The sequence below is a fragment of the Talpa occidentalis genome, unplaced genomic scaffold (genome assembly GCF_014898055.3).
Source record: "Talpa occidentalis isolate TD23 unplaced genomic scaffold, MPIMG_talOcc4v2.1 talOcc4.8, whole genome shotgun sequence".
Lineage (NCBI taxonomy): Eukaryota > Metazoa > Chordata > Mammalia > Eulipotyphla > Talpidae > Talpa > Talpa occidentalis.
The window spans coordinates 3,797,311-3,818,912 of NW_023605194.1; the positions used below are offsets into that span (position 1 = coordinate 3,797,311).

General features: G+C 64.0%; 1 protein-coding gene across 2 annotated transcripts in view; it reads left to right on the forward strand.

The window, feature by feature from the left end:
• CTBP2 (C-terminal binding protein 2) overlaps positions 1-21,602 on the forward strand; it is a 75,205-nt gene that overhangs the window by 44,306 nt on the left and 9,297 nt on the right. The window contains exon 2 of one of the 2 annotated variants that reach the window (XM_037497534.2): positions 3,635-3,792. In XM_037497534.2, coding sequence (XP_037353431.1) covers positions 3,735-3,792 — 58 coding nt within the window. In that variant the 5' untranslated portion in view covers positions 3,635-3,734. Of the gene's footprint in view, positions 1-3,634; positions 3,793-12,513; positions 14,150-21,602 lie in introns of those variants that run through there. The other variant, XM_037497532.2, reaches the window with a different exon arrangement.

The window sequence follows — 21,602 nt, forward strand, 5'->3', positions numbered from 1 at the left end:
CATCCGAAGCCTTCCCAGAACGCAGCCTGCTCAGGGCTGGCCCAGCCTGCTCTGAGGAAAGGCAGCTGTGCCGTGCTGGGCTCAGGGGTCAGCAGCGGGTTCTTCCGTGGCTGCCTGAAGACGTGTGGCTTTGGGGGGCTAGGTGAAGGTGGGGTTTTTCTGGGTGGTGGCACTGGTAGAACAGGCTTCTTGGGCACTGAGACAAGGCAGTGACCCTGCGGACGTTGGACACCCCCCACCCCCACATACTCACATGCGTGCATCCGCTCCCAGCAGGCTGGCGGAGGGGCCCTCGGGGTCCTTGGGGCTCCCGGGCTCAGGAAGGTGGGGGCAGGTGCACACAGCCACCTGCGCTCCAGGGAGCCTGGGGAGCTTCTCGGCCTCAAATTTTGTTCCACCCCGTGGGGGTTTAACTAAGAAACATACTCCGATTTACTGGGCTCAAGTTCCGGGCACAAACCCACGCACGGCAACACAGTCCCTCTGCAGTGACGATGGTAAAGCGCGTGTCCCTGAAGTGTGGAAGGCAGCACCGTGTTGACCTGGTCTTAGACATGCTGTCCTCATGTGAGGGCCACCCCGGCGTTCCCCGTGGGGGCGAATTCCACTCTCTGCCTGGCCGAGGCAGGCGCTGGCGGAGAGCAGCAGAGGGCACCTCAGAGCGCCGGGTCCTGAGGGCTGTGTCCCTGGGGACGGGGTCTGACGGGGGTGGGGTCACGTGGGCTGCGATGGTCATCGGGTGAAACCCACCGGCCAGTGGGGTGCAGGCTTCGTGGCTGCAGGGACCCCTGTTTCTCTTGTCCGCGGTTTTGGGTGTCGGTGTGGTTTGGCACCCCTGCTGCTGGCTGCAACGTCAAGAGTTGCTTTTCCTTTTTGTTCTCCCTTTTCTTAAATCTCGAGTTGATCTGCCTCGCACAGAGGGAACCTTCTCTGCCTGCAGCTGCTCTCAGGCTCCAGGGGTCTCCAGGAAACTTCCCCAGCAAAGCCTCTTCCTCTGCTACCAGTTGAATTCCCTGGCACCACACCTTCAGCCAAGATCATGCCCAGCACGTTTCCAGCTAGTGAAGCTCCGGGACGGAGATCTGATGGCAGAGCTCCCCAGGGCTGGCGTGGGGTTTCAGTCTTTGGGGGCAGACGCGGGTTTTCCTGGCGCTTGGCTGAGGTTGCTTGACCCTCGCAGCCTCAGCAGAGCCGGGTCGTCCAGGGGCCCTGTCTGGGGCCTGTTGCCGGCTTCTCGCGGGCTGCTGTGCCTGCACGTGTTTCCTGCGTGTTCTCCGGTCCTCGAGGGCGCTCTGCACCCAATTCCTGGGGGACAGACCAGAGGCACCTCTGGAGCAGCATGTGCCTGGCCACTTCGTGTGCGGGGTCCTGGGCGCTGTTCCCGCCTCTCCCCCAACACCATGGTCTGAAGCTTCACCGTCTGGACAGTTTTTTCCTTCTCCTAACTTTATTTCTTTGTTGTCTAGCACGGACTGGCGCGCCGTGGGCATTGGTGATCTTGCAGATAACCCCGTTGGATCCGGGGCACCAGTGAGGCAGAGCTGGCTTTGGTGGCAGGTGCCATGAGGGATGCCCAGCTCTGAGGATGGCCTGGCCCTGTCCCTCCTGGAGGCCTGTTAGTTAATCCTCATGAACAGTTTGCTCCTAGGAGGGCAAAGGAGGAAAGTGGCACATTTCAGACATTCTTGCATCAAAAGACATTTGTGGGGAAAGGGCTTGAGGCGCCACGAGTAATTGCCAGAAAGTTCCAAAGGGCACACAGCCCTGGCATCTGGATTTGCCGTCGGCATGGGCCACCTGAGACGGGGCACCGAGGCAGGGCCGGCTGTCGAGGGGATTCCCCACTCCAGCCAGACACGGAAGTCGATGGCTTTTCTTTTTTCCCCTTTAAATATAATAGGACACAGACGATTTGTGTGTCTGATGCCTGAGCTTCCCTTTGATTGCATAATCGAGATTCTGCTTATCAATTTTTCAGGAAGCCATCTAATTATACAAATTAAAATTCAAAGGAAAGCAAAAAGAGTGATTGCACCTCACTCGGGGAATTGAAGGGGGCTGCGGGACCCGCCTTGCCTCTGACGATAATGCTGTCGTTTTTCATCTCCCAGCACTTCACAAATATTAAGTAATTAATTCTCTCCCCCTTCGGATGAGGTGGCAACGTGGGGGCTCTCCGCACATTGGGGTGGGGTCGGGAGGAAGAGCTCCGTGGCGCTTGGGTGGGTGGCTGGGTGGGTGTCCAGAGCTCGGAACCCAGTAGATGAACATGCCGGCTGAGCTCAGGGCCAGCTTCCGAGAGGTTCCGGGGACCAGTGCCCAGCCCCCAGGTCTCCTGGCTCCCTGCTACCCTCGTCTTAAGCCCACCGGAGTTCGGCCCCCTGCCCTAGCCCCTTGCGTGGGTGCCTCTCCAAACACCCAGCCAAACGGGATTTTCAAATCCCCCATCTCTGTCCACCTTGACCACCTTCCCAGTGGTGGCTAGGCGGCTTTGGGTCTTCTCCTGCCCTCCAGTAGGGTCATTCCCAGTTTGGGGGACCAGCCCAGGTTTAGCAGGATGTTGCATTAATTATTTATGTGATTGGAAACTGTGCCTCTTTTCCTGACTTTTTTTTTTTCAATCACATAATTATTGCCATAAATCTTTGGGGTGCTTTTTCAGGCTCATTGCTGGGAAATTAGCCATTAACAACCAGGAAGTCGCCTACCTTTTAACAGTCAGACCTGCATCCTGACCTTTGATAAAGTAACTGCCAGCGTTGTGCATAATTGATGACCACACAGCATCTTCCACATTATTAACCCTCCAGCCTCACTTCAGCTCCGGGGTCTCCTCTCTTGCTGAGTAACTGGCTCGGCCTGTGTGTCAGGCGTGGTGATGGCGCTGTGGTTAAAGCAAGGCTGAAGCAATGAGTCCACAGCGCGGAGGTTGGGAGAGACAAGTAACCCCAACTGGAACATTCCGTGAGCGGGGCGGGAGCGAGCCCGCACACTCCCAAACAGGCAGCCAGGAGACCCCATGTCAGGGCCGGCCGGCTTGCCTGCTGCTCTGCTGGGCGCCAGCCTGTGGCAACCCTGGTGGTGCGTGTGCATGACTTCTGCCCCCTTGCGCTGGGCCCTGGCTGGGCTCCGGACCCCATGGGGCGATGTTGGCATCGGCTGACCACCTGGCTGCGACTGGCGGTCTGCGTCTTAGTGCAAATGGGCTTGGGGCGGCTCCCCCGGTGGTCCAGCTCGGTCTTCCAGCTTCCCCCTTGTTGCTCTGCCCCCCTCGGTGGTCACAGAAACAAAGGGCTGGCCCGCTGGCCGTCGCCCGGTCTCTGGCACCTCAGAACAAAGATCGCGGTTGAGGTGCTTGGCCGCCGGTGCTGCAGCCCAGAAGTCAAAAGCAGAGGACCCAGATGCTGCCGTTCTGCTTTCAGACACGAATGACAATTGTCTCTGGCCGTTCGCTGGCTTCCTGCTCCAACGTGGAGGGCAGGAGGTGGGTGCTGGGGGGCTTGGCAGCTCCTTCCCCGGAAGGCAGCGAGACCCCCGCCACAGGCCCCGTGGTAGGAAGTGGCAGCAACGCCCCGTGACCTGTTGTCCTGTCCCGGGTCTCCAGAGAGTAAGGATTCTTTTCTCCTTGTTTCAGGGTTCATAGTGGCGTAATGCCCGCAGACTCCTGCGAGTTCCCCTAAGTTCTTAGAGGACCGCTTTGCCTTTTGAATCAGAGTTGCAAAGTTCCATAAAGAATGGCCCTTGTGGATAAGCACAAAGTCAAGCGACAGCGATTGGACAGGATTTGCGAAGGTAAGAGCCAGCGGGCTGGGCGGTTTGTCCGAGCCGGGGGGTGCTGCCCTGGAACCCGGGACCTGCTGGCCGGCTCCCCTGTCCCCGGGCGGACCGCGCCCTCACCATCTCAGGGCCTAGGTCGCAGGGGGCCTGTGCTCCTCTAGCCCAGCTCCTGGGCAGGGGTGGGGGTCGAGGGCCTGGGCTTGCAGGCCCCGGCCGATTTGCATATGAAAGATGCCCGGTAGATTAGGACCATCTTTTGACTTTCTGAAGTTTCTGGGCCTTGTCTGTTTCAAATTAATAAGATCCTTCCAAGATGGCTTCCCAGATACTCCCGAAGAGCCCAGCGTTGCCCTGGCGATGTGTGCTATTCCCTGGTATCTCTGAAAATGTCTGCAAGTGTTTTATTCATTGAAAAGAAAAATAAACGTAATTAAAACCTAATGGAAAGCCGGGGACAAACGCAGAGCTTTCGGTGAAGCACTGTCCTCCCCTGGGCAGAGCAGAGCTTGCACCTGGTTTGGGGGGCCCTGGTCGGGGGGCTCTGCTCACGGGACGCAGGTCTGTTGCTGCCCCACCCCACCTGGTGTGCATTCGGGCTGGTCCCCTGACTCCAGGGCGGAAATCCGCACCTCCCAGCCGCACTCGGGGGCTCTGTCCTCCTCAGAGCTGAGGTGTGTTCTACTGAGTGACTGTCCCCTTAGATCCCATGTCAGGAGTTGGGGGTTTAAGGATGTTTTTTTCCCCAAAATATGCATTGAACTTTTGGAATCTACAAAAAGGTCCGTAGATCCACACAGCGGGCGCCACAGCCCCTCGGGTGCATTGTCTGTCCTCACTGGGCTGTCTGCAGGCGTGCGGAGAGGGGAGTGTGAGCGTGAGTGGGTGGGCACAGGACGGATGGGTTTTTCTAGAGCCTTCTGAAAGGTGTAGGTGGGAGTTTGCTCCTAAGTCCTGTGGCTTGTGCCTCTTTAGGGTCCCTTCCGGCGTGGCCCCAGGACCTGAGCCCCGTGCACCCTGTCTGACGGGTGCACAGCCACATCCCCCTCAAAGTGCCTGCCTTGAGCTGTGCGGGCTTCTGTGCCCGTTTGCCGAGTAAGAAGCCCGTTGCGGGCAGGCGGACTGTGCCCAGCTGTCCTGTCTCTTCGTCTAAAACATCCCGGCCTTCTGGAGGTTCCGCGGCCGTGTGTAGGAAGAGCTGGGCCTCCGTGGGTTGTAGCAGGCCCCCCAGTCTTGATGTTTTTGGGGGGCAGGGGGCTGTTACACTGACCCTGGTGGGGGGCAGCGTGCCAGGGTGCCGCCTTCCCGGCCTAGGAAGCCCTGGGGCTCACCCTCTAGGTACCAGCAGGAATGGCGGGGTCGGGCCTGACACCGCCCGGGTTTAGCGAGTGAAGAGCAGCCCCGAGAGTCGCAGCCGGACTGTTTTCCTCAGGCCGTAGAAACCCGATGGGCCAAAGCCCTTGGCCGTTCTCTGGACTCCACCCAAGGGGACGCTCGCAGAGTCCACCCGTTGTTTAGAGCAGAAGTTTCTCTGTCACTTGAGCCTCCCGCTTCCTGCCCGCTTCCTCCCCTGCCGCGCCACCCCAGTGCCGACCCCTGGCTGTGGGATCCCCGCCCCGGAGCCCGAGGTTCCCCAGGGCCCGCCTGCTCCCCACCCCCTCCTGGCCGCCCCTCTCTGCTGCGGCCGAGCCGCCCGGTGGGACCCGAGGTCAGCCCCGCAGTCGCGGCGCCCAGCTCCACCTGCCCCCCAGCCCCGCTCCAGGCCCCTTGCGCCCACCCCCGCCCTGGTCTCCATGGCCTGGAGGTGGCGGCCGGAGATGCTGTCCTTGCCCGAGATCTGACCGGGGCTGCTTCACCACTGGGGGGCGCGGGGTCCACACAGTGTAGCTTTCACGGCAGCCCCGGGCTTAGGGCTCCCCCAGTCACGTGGACGCGAAAGGCAAGTGGTGGTTTTTTAAAGCGGCTCTTCTGTTTGGATGCCTCTCACTCGTCCCCTGCTTCTCGGCGCCTGAACCCCAGCACCCTGGGGTGCTGGCGTGAGGGAACTATTCTGGAGCAGAGCCAGGCCCCGCCCATGCTGGGTGTATGGCTTGGTCTCTCCCCCCCCCCCCACCCTGCTCAGCTGGCTGGCAGAACCGACCCCCCCCCCCCCATGCCTGGGAATTGCACCAGCCCGGCCGTGGCCCCGCATCGGGGCAGCAGACTCCTTGGAGTTGCCCCCGACACTTGCTGGCCATGGGCCGCCCACTGCGCCTCTGGCCTGGGCGCGGCGTCCAGCACAGCAGCTTGGCCGATGGCCCGTGTTAGGGTGTCCTGCCGGGGGTCCCGGCGGGGTAAACCGCCGGCGCCATCCTTTCCGGGGGCTCTGGACAACGTAATCCGAAAAAAAGTAGATACTTCATTTGGCTTCGCTTGTTCAGATTCCCGTCCACGAGGGAGGGGCCTGATCCGCGTGACAGAGCAACTCGGGACTGTTTCCTTCCCTCTGCAGGAAAGAAGGGGGGGTGATAGGAACCCCCTTTTAAATAAGCGATGAAGTTCAACCTTTGTCCTCTCCGGGGTGTCCTCAAGGAAGGGGAGAGACTGGCCGGGTCTGTTCAAGACGAAGGCTCCTGTGGACTCGGTCCCCAAGGAGGATGAGAAAAGTCCAGGACAAGACACCCCCGCAGGCAGCGAAGGAAACAGCCGCCGCCACTGTCCTTGGGGATGAGGCGCCCCATGAGTCCATTCCGGGTGGGAGACGGTCCGAGGAGTCAGATGTCTATCACGGTGGTGGAGGTGGGGGCCGGGGGCCAGCGAGTGCTCCCCGCGGGGCCTGGGGGCTCCCAGAGGGCAGCCTTCCCGGCTCCCTCACACCCAGGGCGCCCCGGCGTGGACGGGCCGGCCCTCCTGTCCCCCGGGAGGGCGCCCCCGGCGCCGGGCTGGCCTCGTTCCGTCTTGTGTTTGTATGCTCTGTGGGGCAGCTTTTTTCAAAGACAGCGGAGGCTGGTCATCGCGAGGCCGTCCACCATCGCTTCCAATCAGTGTTTTCACCCCAAAATGTGAATTTTTAAAATGGGATTTGTAATGTTGCTATACATTATAATTATAAGTTGGGATCAAGCAATTATGCACATTTCCAGCAATTATGTGATTAGCGATAATTACATTAGCTATGTAAATATACAATAGTCAGCCAGACGCGACTTAAAACGCCGCCGTGGAATCGGGGGTGACAGTATTGTGAGGGATCGCCAGGGAGGAAGGAGGTCGAGCGGCAGCTTCACGGGAGTTGCTGGCAAGGGATCCAGAGCTGTGGCTGCCTCCTGGCCACGGTCTGAAGAGACACCCCCAGCAGAGACACCCCCACATCCAGGGGAGGGGCACGGCTGGGGCTCGAGTTGCGTAAATTCTGTCCTTGCTCCCCGGAGTGGGGACGTGCGTGTCCGCGAGCGGGGTGCCGAGGGCCTGCACTTGACGCCGTCTCTAAACCCTCAGCCTTGCCAGGTCTCTGCTCCGTGTCCACTCTGGGGTTGGGGTGTTGTGTGGTCACTGGCTGGAATTCGGGGCTTCGATGCTGTCTACACCTGGTTTGGAGACGCTGCTTTCGTAGCCACCCCCCAGCACAGCGGGGCACCCGGTTGTGCTGGGGAATCACAGTCCCCCATGGGCCTAAAGCCAGCCCGCCCACCTGGCTCCTGGGGCTCCCTCTGGGTGACACTCTCGGCACAGCAAATGCCACCCGGGAACCAGGGCGCCACACTGCTGGCCTGGCCCCTTCCCGGGGGGTCCCTGGGGACAGTGCCCTCCTGGGGAGCCCCACGCAGATTCGGACACACTCACCTTGATTACAGGAATTTGGGGTAACTGAAGTCAGGCCCCCCAGGTGGTGGCCAGCTTCTCGCCCCGTGTCTGCCCTGCGTGTGACCTGCTGGGGACGAGAGCGCCGTCGCTCACTGGCCACTCTCGGTCCATCTCACCGCGTCTTATGAGGCTCTGGGTGGACTCGGGCCCATCCAGCCCAGCTGGGTCCTGGGTGCAGGTCCTGGGTGCCGTCTCCGGGGGTGGCCCTGTGGGCCCTAGTGTCCTGCACACTTGGGTGCCGCGCCTCCCTCTTCCCTTGCCGTGTCTCCTGCTCCCCACTGGGGCTGGAGCCTGCAATAGCTTCGGTCCCAAGTGCCGTGGAGGACTCAGCCATGCCCGAGCGCTGTCCCTTCGCCCTCACACCTGCCCGTTGGTCTGGTGGCACAGTGCAGGGCCGCATGCGGGGGCCCAGCCTGGCACCCTCCCTGCCTGGGCTCAGCCCACTGCACGCGGGGCCCTGCAAGTGGGCGGGGTTCAAGGCCAGGGTCATGGCTAAGACGCCTGGTGGCGGGGAAGGGCTGTCACCCCAAGTCCTGTGCCCCCGACAGTGTCGGGCTTGACCAGTCACGTCGCAGCCCCCAGGCTAAATACGGAGGAGGACGTGTCCGGAGGGAGGGCTGCCTGGAGACGGTGTGTTCCCGGCTTATTTGGATGGTGTTCCTCTCACCTTGCCAGGGACCAGGACCAAGTGACAGGGTGAGCGTAGGACTCTTCGGGAGGACGCTGTTTGCACTGGAGCCTGGTGATGGCAGTGACTGGGGCATCTTGAACCAAGGGAGATGAAGGACTTCTGGAATATTCTTAGCTCAGTACAGATCGGGAGACGTAAGACTGGTGTGTGAGGGGGCCATGGCAACCTCCGGGTGACCTGGGGCCACAGGGACGCTGAGACCTGGCAGGAAGAGCTGTTCTCGGGTGTGCAGGCAAGGAGGTGGCCGCCCCGCCAGCCGCCCCGGGGTTCTGTCCCCGGGCTCCCCAGGCCCTGCCTCCCAGCGAGGACCCAGCTCTCACTTTCTGCCTCATGGGCGTGTTAAAAAATTTGCAATAAAAGGAAAAGGGCTTTTGGGGGTTGTTCTGATTTTGGTTTTAGCCCCATAACACGTGGGAATCAGACCTAATTTTCTTAACTCGGCTCTTGTGTTTTTGCATCCAGTCAAGACGCTGAGTCGGGGGCAGCGTGTGAGTCTTTGTTTTCACTGACAATGACTAAATCTTGAGTGACAGGAGTGCTGGGCCGTGTCTGCTGGCAAGGGTGGGCTTGAGCTCAGAGATGGGGACCCCGCTGTGTGCACCCAAGGGTGTTTGGAGCCACGTCAAGCTTTTGGTGACTGAAATGATGCCTGGACGATTCTGCAAATCACCCCTTTATACTTAGACCCTGCCATGCGCGCTGCATGCTCCCCAAGCCAGTCGCTCTGGCAGGAGCACTGGGGGAGGCAGGAAAGACACTGGGGGGGTGTGATTGTCATCCCCCAACTCCGGACAGGAGCACAGCCCCTGCGGCTGTGGGTGCATTTCAAGGTCAGAAGCGGTGTATCCTGGGCCTGTGCGCGCCTTGTGGCAGCCTGAAAACGTGTGATCCAGGCAGTGCCCCTGACATGGTAGAGGTTGGCAGTGGCTTCATCCTGGGATTCAGGGCACAGGGGGTGTGGAGCATTGGTGGGGGAGGAGGAAGGGATATTACCCCTTCACTCACAGAGCTGCCGTGACCTCGAAGTCCCAGGGCCCTGGTGGGCAAAGCTGGCCTGGCAGCACTGCAAAGCCGGCCGGCCCCACACCACCCTCAGGCCAGCCTTACGGTTCCCAGCCCCCGTGGCAGCCCGTGCAGCCTTGCTGGTGTTCTGCCTAGGGCTGCTCCATGAGGGGCTCCCCAGCCGTCCCCCTCAATTTTCGCCGCTCCAGTGCAGGTCTCCAGTTGTGGGTTTGCTCTGGGGCATCCCTGCCATTCACTCCGCAGTCACCTTCTTCTCGGGTTCATCCATGAGAACGTGGATCGACTGAGTGTGGATTGGCGAACGTGACATTCCAACCCGGTGGCTTTTCTGGAGTGTTTCCTGCAGGATTAGACGGTCAGGTCTGAGAGGCCCAGAACAGGGTCCTGCCACACTTTCTTAGTCAACACAAGACGTTCAGAGAAGCAGCACTTTCTAAAAGACGGCAATGTGCTAAAAGATAAAAAAAAATTTTTTTTTTAATGCTGGAATGTTTAGGAAAATGTGAGTCCAGTTACAGGTGTTTTTACCTAACACGGGAAAACATCTGTCACAATATTGCAGAGCTGAGGCTGCGTGAGTGTGGGTGGCTGCCAAGCAGAAGGGTTTGGCACCGGGTGGAATGGGGCCCCTCCCTAGCCCTGCACCTCCGGTGCCTGTCAGAACCCCGATTCTGGTTTCTTAGCCCTCTTGGGTGGACAGTCTTTACGTGGTCCTGTTTGTGTTGGAGAATTCGAACTGAAACCAAGAGCATGAACAGAGGGGGCGTCCCCCAGAGCCGGCCCTGCAGAAAGACGGAGTGGAGACTCTCGGCCCACCCCGCGCGGTGTGTCCGGTCTCGCAGTGTTGCCACCAGCATGTGATACGAAGGAAGGAGATCCGGGGTGTGGTCATTCATTTGCTCAAGGCTGGAAGGGGCACCCCAGCTCTGAGAGGAGCCCAGGACACCCCGTTTTGAGGGCGTGGAGCAGTTGCTTTCTGATGCTCAAATAGATTGTTTTGTAAGTGACATAATGGAAGACGGACAGGGCCGGGGACAGGGCCGGGGACGTGGGACAACAGCTGTTCCATTTAAAAAGGCCCCTTTCAGCACCAGGTGGAGTCACCCGGGTCAGCTGGGGATTCTGGGCAAATGGGGCATTGGCTTCAGGGGCCCGCACCCTGTCGCCCTGGCCTGTCCCCAGCATCTGGGGTGGCCCTTGGCCGGACAGTCAACAGATGTGCTGGCAGGCGTGGGCAGCCCGCCCCGAGGAACCTGGCCAGCCTGTCCAGGGAGCGGCCAGCTGTTGAACCCCCATGGGGAGTCCTGGAAGGACCCTTTTGGCCAAAAAAGACTGGAAGAGGGAGGTGGCAGGCGCGGTGGGCCAGGGCCATCTGGCTAGCGGCACCAAGCCCTGCATCTCTGAAGGGGCACCCCTGAGACGCCCGCCTGGCCCCCAGCCCGCCACTCTCAGCAGCCCAGGGGCCAGCCAGCTGTAACCAGACCCCGCTGTTTCTGCTGTGAGGCCTTCTCGCGCTGGTGTGGCCAGGTCCGTCTCCTGCGCCGGGCCCCGTGGCCGTGATGCCAGGGGAGTTGCAGACGCGCGCTGGCAGGCCCTGCTTCTGGAGAAATTGCATCGTTCTAGAAAACTTTTCCCTTCCCTGTAACCTTGGAAGTTGGGGTGGAGGAGGGCAGATTTAAGTTGCTTCACCACCTACCAGGACATTTTCCCAGAAATGGGGGCCTGGGGCTGTGTCCTGCGTCTTCAGCCGTCCTCCAGGGCCCTGGCCTGGGCTGGAGCACTCTGGGCAGCTGCCGGGTTGCTCAACAGGACTGGCGGCTGAGGCCGGCAGGTGTCGATCAGGACGCGGGAGCCGCCCAGCCAGGCCCTTCATGTAAATCTTAAGTATTTCTCCCATCAAAAAAATTATTTCTTTTTATTCCAATGGAATCTTAAAAACGGAGAGACTGTGCGTGAGGCTGGCGACTGCACATTTGTGTCGTGCTCAGAGGCCCACCCGCGGCTGCCATCCTTGTGTGCCGGGAGACCCTGGCCTCCGGTGGGGTGTTCCTCGGGCTGAGGGGCCGCTGTCTGAGCATTGCTGCACCCGAGGTCCCTAGTGGGCCTTGTCAAGCCCTCACCCGAAGGACCGTGCGTTGTCCCCAGGACCTGCCGGGACCCGGGTCTCCTCCTCTGCGTACCCGGGGACGAGGCTCTGCAGCCGCAGCCGCCGTCCTGCTCCTGCTGCTAGTGTCCAGGGTCAGTCTCCGGCCGCCGCTGCAGGCTTCCAGTGACAGACTCCAGGTTACACCGGTTGGTTTTTGTGCGGTTTTCCCTGGCAGCTGGAAGGGACCTGTGTTTTCTGATAAAGCACAAAGAATCCATTTGGACTTGAGTGATGACGCGCGTCTGGTTCCTCACCAAAGGCGTCTCGCAGATCGCAGGGCTGGCGCGGCTTCCGGCCGGAGGCCTGGGCCTCCCTCAGGGCGCCCGCGGGTTCTAGAACCCTGCCCGAGATTTTTTTTTCCTCTTTATCCTGCCTGCCTGTTCACATTTAATTTGTTCTCGTGTTCTCAGCCGTGTGCAATGGATTAACATTTCATCGGGATGGATTAAGATCGAACTGACATTAAAGCGGCCTTTTTCTATTTCCCTTCTGTCACTTTTCGGCACAGGGGGCGGGGGCGGGGGTGGCCGGGCTCATCCCCCAGGACCCGGTGAGGACGGGGCCCGTCAGGACGGGGGCCGGTCGCCAGGCTCCTGCTGCCGCGGGGAGGCCTGGCTGGAGCCGCAGCCGCTCCATCAGCATAACGAGATGTCACATGGAACAAAAGCTTTCGGGGTTTTATTTAGCTCCTAATCCGCACGCCTGGAGAGCCCAGGTCCATGTGAGCTCCCAGCCGGAGAGGGGGCTGGAGCGCGGCTTCCTTTCTGGGGCCGAGCCGCAAGGAAGAGACCTCGGCCGCCGCGGGCGAGGGCGGCAAAGTTACCGTGAGTGTTGTGTTTTGTCTACTAAGGTTTCGGAGGATTAATAATTTAGGCCGCACTTTGAAATAGAAACCCCCCCCCCCCCGGCCCCCCACCGTTGGTTCTTCCTGCTGGCCGGGAGGATCCGCCGCACAGCCGGGCCGGGCTGCCGAGTGCGACTGAAGACTGATCGCGGGAGGCGTCCTCCGAGCCCCGCCGCCGCCATTGTCCTGCCCATGCCGATCCCCAGCGGCAGGCAGCTCGGTGCCGGCCGCTCCCAGAGCTGGGATGCCGCCGGGGGGCACGAGGGCCCCTGGGCGCTGGCCGAGGCGCCGCGGCCGGCGGGGAGGAGGAGCTCTCTGATGGACGGAGAGGGGCCTTGGTATGATCCCCCGGGCCCCGGGCTGCGGGCCGCCGCCCAGCCCTGCCTCCCCTGGGGGGCTGCCGCGGGAAGGAAGACTTCCGCTCCCGACTTTACCCTTCACGACAGCAGCCAGGCCGTGATGTCTGCCCGGGGCGCCCTGCTGCAGCGGGATTACTACTGCGAGCCGGCCGGAGCCACCAGGGTGCCCAGAGAGCCGCGCCCCCCCGGGGGCCCAGTGCCAGGCCGGCCAGTGCCCAGCTATGGCATGCCGGGCAGCAGGATGACCTGGGGCCCAGTGCCAAGCCGGATGCCTGCCCTGCCGGACACCGGCCCCCTGTACTGGGACGATGGAGGTAAAGCGAGCCCCCTGGGACAGCGGACGCAGAGCTGGGCCCCGTTGCCGGCACGCTATGCCGGGGAGCTGCCCGGCGGCAGGCACAGGGCAGAGGCACCCGCCTACACCCCCGGCCAGGTCTACGACGAGGTGGGCCTGCAGCCTCTGGATCCCGCCAGACAGGCAGCCCCCACGTGCCTGGTCGTGGACCCTGGTGCAGCTGCCGCCTCTGAGGACAGCACAGGGGCACCCCCAGGATCGCTGAGTCGAGGCTACGGGCCTGCCCCGGAGAGCAGCCCCCCCAAGGGGGCCTATGAGAATTTCGAGGTGGACCTGGCCGCCGTGCAGGGCCCGGGTGACAAGAGGAGCATGCAGCCCGAGTTCCTGGCCCTCCTGCGGGCCGAGGGTGTGGCGGAGGCCACGCTGCTGGCCCTGCTGCAGCAAGGCTTCGACTCCCCGGCCATCCTGGCCACCATGGAAGAGGCGGACATCAAGTGTGTGGCTCCCAACCTGGGCCAGGCCCGCGTCCTGGGCCACCTGGCCAGCAGCTGCAGGGCCGAGTTGCAGCAGCGGAGGCAGGGCCAGGGTGGGTCCGCGCCCCGGGCTCGCTCCAGCAGCTTCAGCCACCGAAGCGACCTCCAGGGGGCCCTGTCTGCTCTGGGTGCCTCGGCCCACCCGCCCCAGCCTGTGGGGGCCCCGCAGGCAGCGGCCCCCCGAGCTGGAGACCTGGGGCGCCGCCCCTCCAGTGCGCCAACCCAGCACCTCCTAGAGACGGCCACCTACTCCGCTCCAGGAGTGGGCGCCCCAGCCCCGCACTTGCCCTCCGGCCCTGGGTACAGCTCTCCCACGCCCTGTGCCCTGACCACTCGGCTGGGCCCCGCGTACCCCGCCCCAGCCGGGGTGGCCTTGACGAACCCTGGCCCCAGGACCGCCTACTCCACAGCCTACACGGTGCCCATGGAGCTGCTGAAGCGGGGGCGCAGCGTGGCCGCGTGTCCCCTGCCCAGCCCCCACGGCAGCCCCCAGCTCCTCCGGAAGCCCGGGGGCCCCATGGAGCCGTCCCCCCTGCTGCCGGCCAGCCAGAACCTCCACACGCCTCCCTCGTCCTACCAGAAGGTGGCCCGGAGGACGGGGGCCCCCATCATCGTGTCCACCATGCTCGCTCCGGAACCAAGTACGCCCCTCCCCGCCGTCCCTGGCTCGGGCGGGGCGGGCTGGCGGGGCGGGGCCGCGCACGGGACGGGGGGACGGGGGGCCCTGGTGTCTGCTCCCTCGCGCCCAGCCGGCGCCCAGGGCCACACCGACGGCACGTGCACGCCCCACGGAACGGGGCGCCTGGCGGCTCCCGGCCTGCCAGATGACTGGTTCTCTTGGGGAACAGCGGCCTGCGGTTCCGGCTGACCCACTGGGGCGGCGCTGCCACCCCCGTTACTACTTGGTCTTCACTAGATTTGTGGGTTCCCCTTTGTGGTGATGAAGCACAACCGTTCTGGGGTAAACCCAGGAATCACTCGGAGCAGACAGGGACCCCCGGGGCCGAGGCCTGTGTTCTCTCCAGCCGTGGGGCAGGGGGACCCCCCGAGGCCTCTCCTGCGCTCCTGCCACTGCGCCCTGAGACGGCCTCCCGCGTGGGGGCGCCCCCGAGGGTCCCTGTGCAGAGCAGAGTGGGGGCAGGGTCCGCACCTGTGTGCCGGGGCGCCGCCTTCGTAGCGGGATCCCCGCTGGCCCTGCCTGGGACGGTCCTGGGGGGCGGTGTCCCCCCGGGCTCGGGGTGTGCTGCAGAGGGCGCGGGTCTGGTCAGACACGCAGGATTTTTAAATTTTCACTCCGGGATCTTTTCCTGATAGGTCAGCTGCGGATCCGTTTTGCCTTTTGTTTTTTTCTCTCTGTTGTTCCCCAACGTAATTCAGAAAACAGAATCTTTTTTTTTTTTTTTTTTTTTTTTCATAATTAGTGCCGTGGGGTAGAGGCGGCGAGGTGGAAATCTTGGGAAAAACAAGCCGTGGGTTTTTTCAGAGCCCATCACCGGCTGCGGCGGGTCCTGGGAGCCTGCCGTGGCCCCGGGGGTGCAGGCGGGGGAGCTGGGGGTCCCTGGGCACTAGCTGACCCGAACGTCCGTTGTCCTTTCCCTGGTTAACCCCAAGGCACCCGGGCGGTGGCGTTCTCTGGTCTCGCTGTGGGTTCTGGTTCTGTCTCCTGAGTGGATCTCTTCTTTTTTTAAGTCTGCTTGTGCAATTTCTTTGACTTGTGTTAATGTGCGGCAGGAGAAAAGTCAGAGCATTTCTCCAAAGGCCTGCGCCTTCTCCCCCCGTCCAACATACTTTCTTTGCAACCAACTAATTTGCATGGCAATGACATTTGTTGCTCCAGTAATTTCATCTGATAATGGCCGGGCTTGCAAAGCGGATCTGAAAACATATTCCTTAATTATGTGTTGCTAGGCGACGGGAGGGTTCGGCCATCATCACGGAGCCTCCCGGTTGAAGTCCTGGAAAGGTCTTGGGGGCGGGCCTGCAGAACCCCCTCTTCTCCTCTTTTCCTGTTGATTTTGCGGCTCCACCTCGCGCTGCTGCGGGGCGGGCGCGGGGTCCTGGGGAGCGGGGCTCGCAGCCTGCCGTGGGCGCTGGGGCTGCAGACCCGGGAGTATGGATTCTGGTTTCCTCCGCGTGGCAGCGCGCCCGGTGCCGAGGAAGCTGCCTCGGAAGGCTGCCAGGAAATAAATATCTCTGTCGAGTGATCGATCCCGGAGCAGCCGTTTTCCTCCTAGCACATTCCCTGCGTCGTTTCGCGTCCCCACCCCCCTTCGCCCCCCGAGGCGATGCGTCGGGCCAGGCAGGAGCGCGGCTTCCCCAGAGCTGCCAGCCTGTGTGGAAATGGCATTTGTGCGGCAGGCCTGCCCCCCGCCGCCAGACGTGGCCTGCTGCAGCCCGGTCCTGGTCCTGCTCCGGGCAGTGGCCTCTCCCCAGAGAAGAGCCCGCAGACCTGAAGCCCGGAGGTGCCGGCCCCCGGGCCAGGCTGCGAGCTGAGCTGCGGGAGAGGCCAGCTCGTCCAGCGGCCCTGGCCACGCGCACCGTGCGCGACGAACCTCGCTTTTGGTCTTTGCGTGACACGAGCGCTCCCGTGACCCCGAGAGCGGCCGTCTGCGTGTTTACGGTGTTTGTTGTGCTGGTTTTATTTTTATGTGCTTTGGGGCATTTTAACACATTTGCGTCTTGGTCCAGAACTGCCCACTTCGTGCTGGCTGGCCGCGCTGGTGTCAGTCAGGGGGGCATGTTAGCTCGTGCACAGGCCCGCGAGGAGCGTCCCCTCCCTGGCACCAGCCCCGCGGGACGTGGCGTGGGGGGCTGCACGGGGAGGGGCTGGGCTGCAGCCACTGCAGGTCTTGTGTCCCCAGAGCACAGCAGCTGGCGGGGGGAGAGGTGCGTGTGTGGGCCTGGCCCTGCCTTCTCGCCCACGCCACCTCCTCCCGGGCACTTTCCAGATGCAGTGAACGCAACACGTGCCTCTGTGACCCCCTCCGAGTCGCTGGGGCGTCTGGCTGGTGGGGTGGGGTCCGTGGCTGTCCCTGCCAACAGTGCAGGCCGCTGGAGTTCCCAGGACCCCTGCCGGGGCTTCCGGGTAGAAGTCTCCTCTTACGCACCTCCCAGCCCCCCACAGCTTTCAGTCCTGCCGAATCGGAACAGGCTTTCCCCTGCGCCTCGCACATCCCTATGGACTCCCCCACAGCCTTCACTTTTTGGAGGTGTCCCTACGTGGGTGCAGGGAGGTACGGGGTGAGTCAGGGTCTGAGGGTGATAACCCTAAACCCAACGAACTGAGGCAGGCTGGAGAAGCTACCACAAGACCCCAAAGATGCCCGCAGGCGCCCCCACCCACGGCAGGGCCTGCTGGAGAAGGGCGGGCTGGGGCTCCGGGCTCCTGCGGGCCGCGGGCTGGTCCCGGACTGTAGCTGCGGAGCCACAGGAGGGGCTTCAGGGCCAGGGCCTGTTTCCTGTCCCCAAAGTCCCATGAGGTGAGACCCCCAAAGCCCCTTCTCAGCCCCTGCTGGCACGTGGAGGGTCGTTGGTCTTTTGTTCTGAAGAACCACCCTCGCCGTGCAGCGCCCATCAGCCAGGGCTGCGCCGAGAACCGGAAGGTCCTCTCGAGGCCCCTGGGTGGGGCCCCGACCTCTCACGTTTCCGGAGGCCCTGGGGGCCGGGGCGCTGGGCAGGGTGTCAGCTTGGAGGTTCCCAGAGGGGCTTGGTTTGCTATTCCCGGTGACACCGGAGCCAGCGACTGTCCTCCAGCAGGGTCCTCCGCGCGTCACCTGGAGCCCCCCTCGTCCCGGCAGGTGCTGCTTCCCGAGCTCTCGTCTCTGGAGGAGCCGCCAGCAGCAGGAACGCTGCGAGCTCAGCTTCTGTGGGGGTGTTGTCTGGGCCCCGACACGCCCTGCGGGAGCAGAGTCAGCTCCGGGGGATTCCGGGGCTGCTGGCTGAGGGGCGGGCCGGAGGGGAGCCCGCTCCTGGCGTGGCCTTCGGCCCACCGTGGGCAGCGGGAGGCGAGTTTATCCAACTAGACTCGCCCGGGGGCTCGCTCGGCGCAGCCGGTCCTCCCTCTGGTGCTCCGGGACCACCGAGTGAGGCCGGGCCTCGGAAACGCGCCGCGTCCACCACATTTTACCAGAACTAGTAGCGGTGCGCGCCGGGGCCCGCCTGGCGTGGTGACGTCCTGGGCGGCGATTCAGGCCCGGCCAGGCCGGCCGGTCTGAGTGGGTGGCAGCGACCTGGTGCTGCCGGAACTTTCTGCTCGTGGGGCCTGGTGGGTGCTGCTTCCGTGCAGCCAGGATACAAGAGGCTCCCTCAGCATCAGGGCGCGGGCGGAGCACCCCAGCCCCCCACCCCCGAACTCCACCCAGGCCGCCACGCGATTCCAAGGGAAGTGTGTCCTGTTTCTCAGCTCAAGGTCGCGGTGCGGGGCTGTCTGCAGTTCAGGCTGCCAGGACCACCCCACGGCCACCCCATAGCCAGGGGCGGCACCTTGGAGCTGGTCAGGGGGCGGCAGGCGCTGGTCTTGCCGGAGGACAGCGGGCTCCACCATGCTTGTTTGTCCAGCTAGACGAGTGGTTCTCACAGCCGCAGTGATCGGGAGACACACGCTCACACACACGCCGCTCACAGACATGCACACGCACACACATTCACACACACACACACACACACACTCACACTCTCATACACGCTGCCTTTACGGCGCTCACCAGCACCCTCGGGTGGGAGAGAGCTCTCAGGGCGAGGCCAGTGTAGCTCCTCTGGGGTCCCTGTGGGCCAGACCCCATGGGGTACGGGCGAAACCAGGGCTAAGGGGCCACTCCAGAGAGGCCAGCGGTCACCTCGCATCCCTGACCTTTGTTTCTGCGCCGGCCGGATCCCTGGAGACCTCGAGCCCCACAGTCACCCCTCAGCCCCCAGGTGTCCAGTGCGGGGGCCGTTGCTGCTGAGGCTACAGGACCAGAAAGAAAGGGCCCCTCTCCCAGCCCCCCACGGCCCGCCACGAGCAGGGGAACCGGGAGGCGGCGGCTTCCTGGAGCCCGGAGCCTGCGCGCCGAGAGGGAGCCGGGGGGAGGCAGAGCAGCCTTCGCCGGGACAGCCCGGGAGGCACGGACTGCGGGGGGCGTCTCCGCGTCCCTTCATCGTCGCTCCCGGAGCCGCACGCCCCGCGGACTGTGGCCGCTCGGAAGGAACGAGTCACTTGCAGGCAAATCACTCGGGAAGTAAAATCATCCCCGAAATGCCCGTCGCTTCCAACAGCGCCGCGCGGAGCCCCACGCAGGCTCGGAGCAGCCGCGGCCTCGAAGCCGTTCCGTGGGCAGCCGCCTCCCTCGCCGGCTCCGGGGGCTCGTCCCACAAGCCTAGGGCACCGCCGTGGCCCCGACCTCCCCGCAGCGGGTGGGTCACCGCGCCCGGCCCCGGGTCGCATCCGCTTTCCCAACGGCCCGGGAGCTACAGCGCGGCAGGTGCGTCGCCACCAGAGGCTGCCCAGGCCCGAGTGGGGTCCGCGGGCAGCCCCAGTGCAGCTGCGTTTGCGGGGTGAACGGTCTGGGGTAAGGCGGGGCTGCTGGGCCCCAAGGTCTGCGTCCAGGCCCCGTGAGGCCCTGGCCCACGGTCAGCTTGGAGCCCCCCCCCCCCGATCTGATTCTGTGTCTCTAGAAATCAGAGCAGCTGAGCCCGCCGTGAGGGCTGGACGGCGCGGGCTCCGGGAAGTAGTCTCGTAGCTGGGGAGCGGCCGCATCGAGGGGGATTGGGAGACACCATCAGACCTTGCGATGGGGTCCAGGCTGGAGAGGCTGCGGGTGGGAAGTTGGAAGCCCCGAGGCCCCCCCTTACCTCAGGCACCTTGCAGGGCCTGGGAGCCGACAGCCTGCTGGCTCAGCGGGCCCCACGGCCTCTTGCTGGAAAGTACGCAGCGCCCTGCGCCGTAAATGTGCCTCAGCCCTCCCTGCCCGTCCTGCCCCCCAACCCCGGCCTGTTGGCAGGTCCTTCCCCTTGGTGGCCCGGCAGGCAGGGAGGGGTGACCCCGCTCAAGCGGATCGCGCGCACCCTGACCGTCGTCCTGAGGGCTGGAGCTCTGCCGCTCCGGGCGGCCGGCGATGGCAAGGACAGGGTCTGTCCACTGGCCCCAGCGCGGCCACTTCGCGTGACGATGAAGCCTCTCCTGGGGTGCCGGCGGCAGCGGGGTCACAGCTGAGGCGGTTTGGCTCTTAAGCTGCAACAGACCTTCCGGAACAGCCGGGGTCTCTGGGAGGGACGTCAGGGCAGGCCAGGAAATGGGTGGGAAGCGGGGAGCCCCAGGAAGAAATCCCGTGTCCTCTCCAGAGAAGGCAGAAAGCCACCAGCGACCCCCTGGGGACCCCGCCTTCTCCCTGGGGGTCTGAGAGGCCTTTGGACTTGGCCTTCCCGGACAACTGACCCCTGAAAGGTCTGGCCCCTGCTCCGTTCTGTCTTTGCTTCCCAATGGGGGGCGGGGGCGCCCCGGGAGCCGGCCTCAGGCCGGGCGCTCAGCCTCCCCGCAGCCGGGTGCCACGGGCACCAGGGCACTGGCGAGCGGGCCGGCGCGCGGTCCAGACCGGCGGGGAGTGTCCCGCCGTGGCCTGGGCAGCTGCAAGGCTGCTGAAACAGGGAGCAAGTCTTGTAGAAAGGAAAAGGAGTCGCCCCCCCGGAGGGCCACGAGCCCCCGACCCTCCGGCCTCCGCGTCTTGTCCGCAGCCGCCCGCGGGCGCCCCTCGCTGCCGCCTTGGACGGTGCCGTGGGAGCAGCGGCGGCTGGTGCGGAATCTGCTCGGGGTCGTGGGCTCCGGGCCTAGGGCTTGAGCAGAGACGGGAACCTCAGGGCCGGGGAATGTGATCTCGAGGCTCGTGACCCCCCTTCACCACAGGGAGTCCCGGCCCCTCCCGGGTCCTCCCTTCCCTGCAAGGGTCGTTTGCTCTTAATTAACCTGGAGGACCCGGGGCTGCCGCGTCAGGTTTCTTTCGTTCACATTTGCAGACACACGAAGGACGTGTCCGTTCGTGTGCGGTGAAGTGGGAACCCCAAGTTGCTGGTGTCCCGGGGCGCCCATCCTCGGGGCTGGGGCTGCTGGAGGTGGGCCCCGCGCCGCCCCAGGACGTGCGCCCCCGGCCCCAGGGCAGACCCAACTCCTCCACCGGCTCCCGCCTGCCTGGGGCCTCGGCCCTCCTGGACGCCGGCGAAGGGGGGGGTTTGCTGGCGGGAAAGGCCACCCTGGCAGGGAGGGAGGCGATCGCTAGGCAACCTGGAGTTTGTTTCCCAGGTAACGGGATCCCTGCGCAGAGGCTGCGGACGGCCGGTGGCTGCTCGGCCCCTGCGGAGGCCCGGCCGCCCGAGGCCTGCCTTGCGCCACGGTTGCCCTGTTGCTTTCGAAGACCGACCTGGGTCTCCTGCGGCAGCCATGAGCTCTGCCTCCTGCCGGCCCCGGGGGTCACGCTGGGCGCCCCTCACCTTGCGGGCGGGACGAGTGAGCGTGTCTACTGCCAGGACCACCCCCCACGGGGCCCACCTGGGGCCTCGCGGTCAAGGGGCGGCAGGAGAGGCCCCGGGGAGAGAGGCGGAGCCCTGCGCCCGTGTCCTCACTGGCAGGGGCGGCCACACAGCTCGGGGGTGCGACTCTGAAGTTTCTCATCCCCTTAATGCAGCTGGGCAGAGGGAGCATCTTCTCTGGCCGTGTCGCCCTCGGCCTCTGGGGCGCCCTCTCTGGCCTGTGCCCGCTGAGGTGGAGGGGCGGGGGGGGCGGGGACGTGCACACCCTCGGACCACCTTTGGGGTGGACTGGCCAGCCCAGCCAGCAGGCAAATGGCCTCCGTGCCCTGCTCCTGCCCACCAAGGGGACCATTGGCCAGCAAGGACAGGGGGTGGACAGGACGTGTCCCCCACCCAGAGTGGGGATCAGCCTGCTCCGACGCCTGCCCTGGGAATCAGGGGGTGGGCAGTAGGGCCCTAGCTGCCCGCACGGGCAGGGATGGACCAAGGTCACTGGCGAGCCCCAGCCCAGGATGGAGACGGCCCCCAGAGGTCACTTGTCCCCCGTCTCCCTGCCCTTCCTTCTGAGGCTGGGACAAAAGCCTTTTCTCTGCTCCA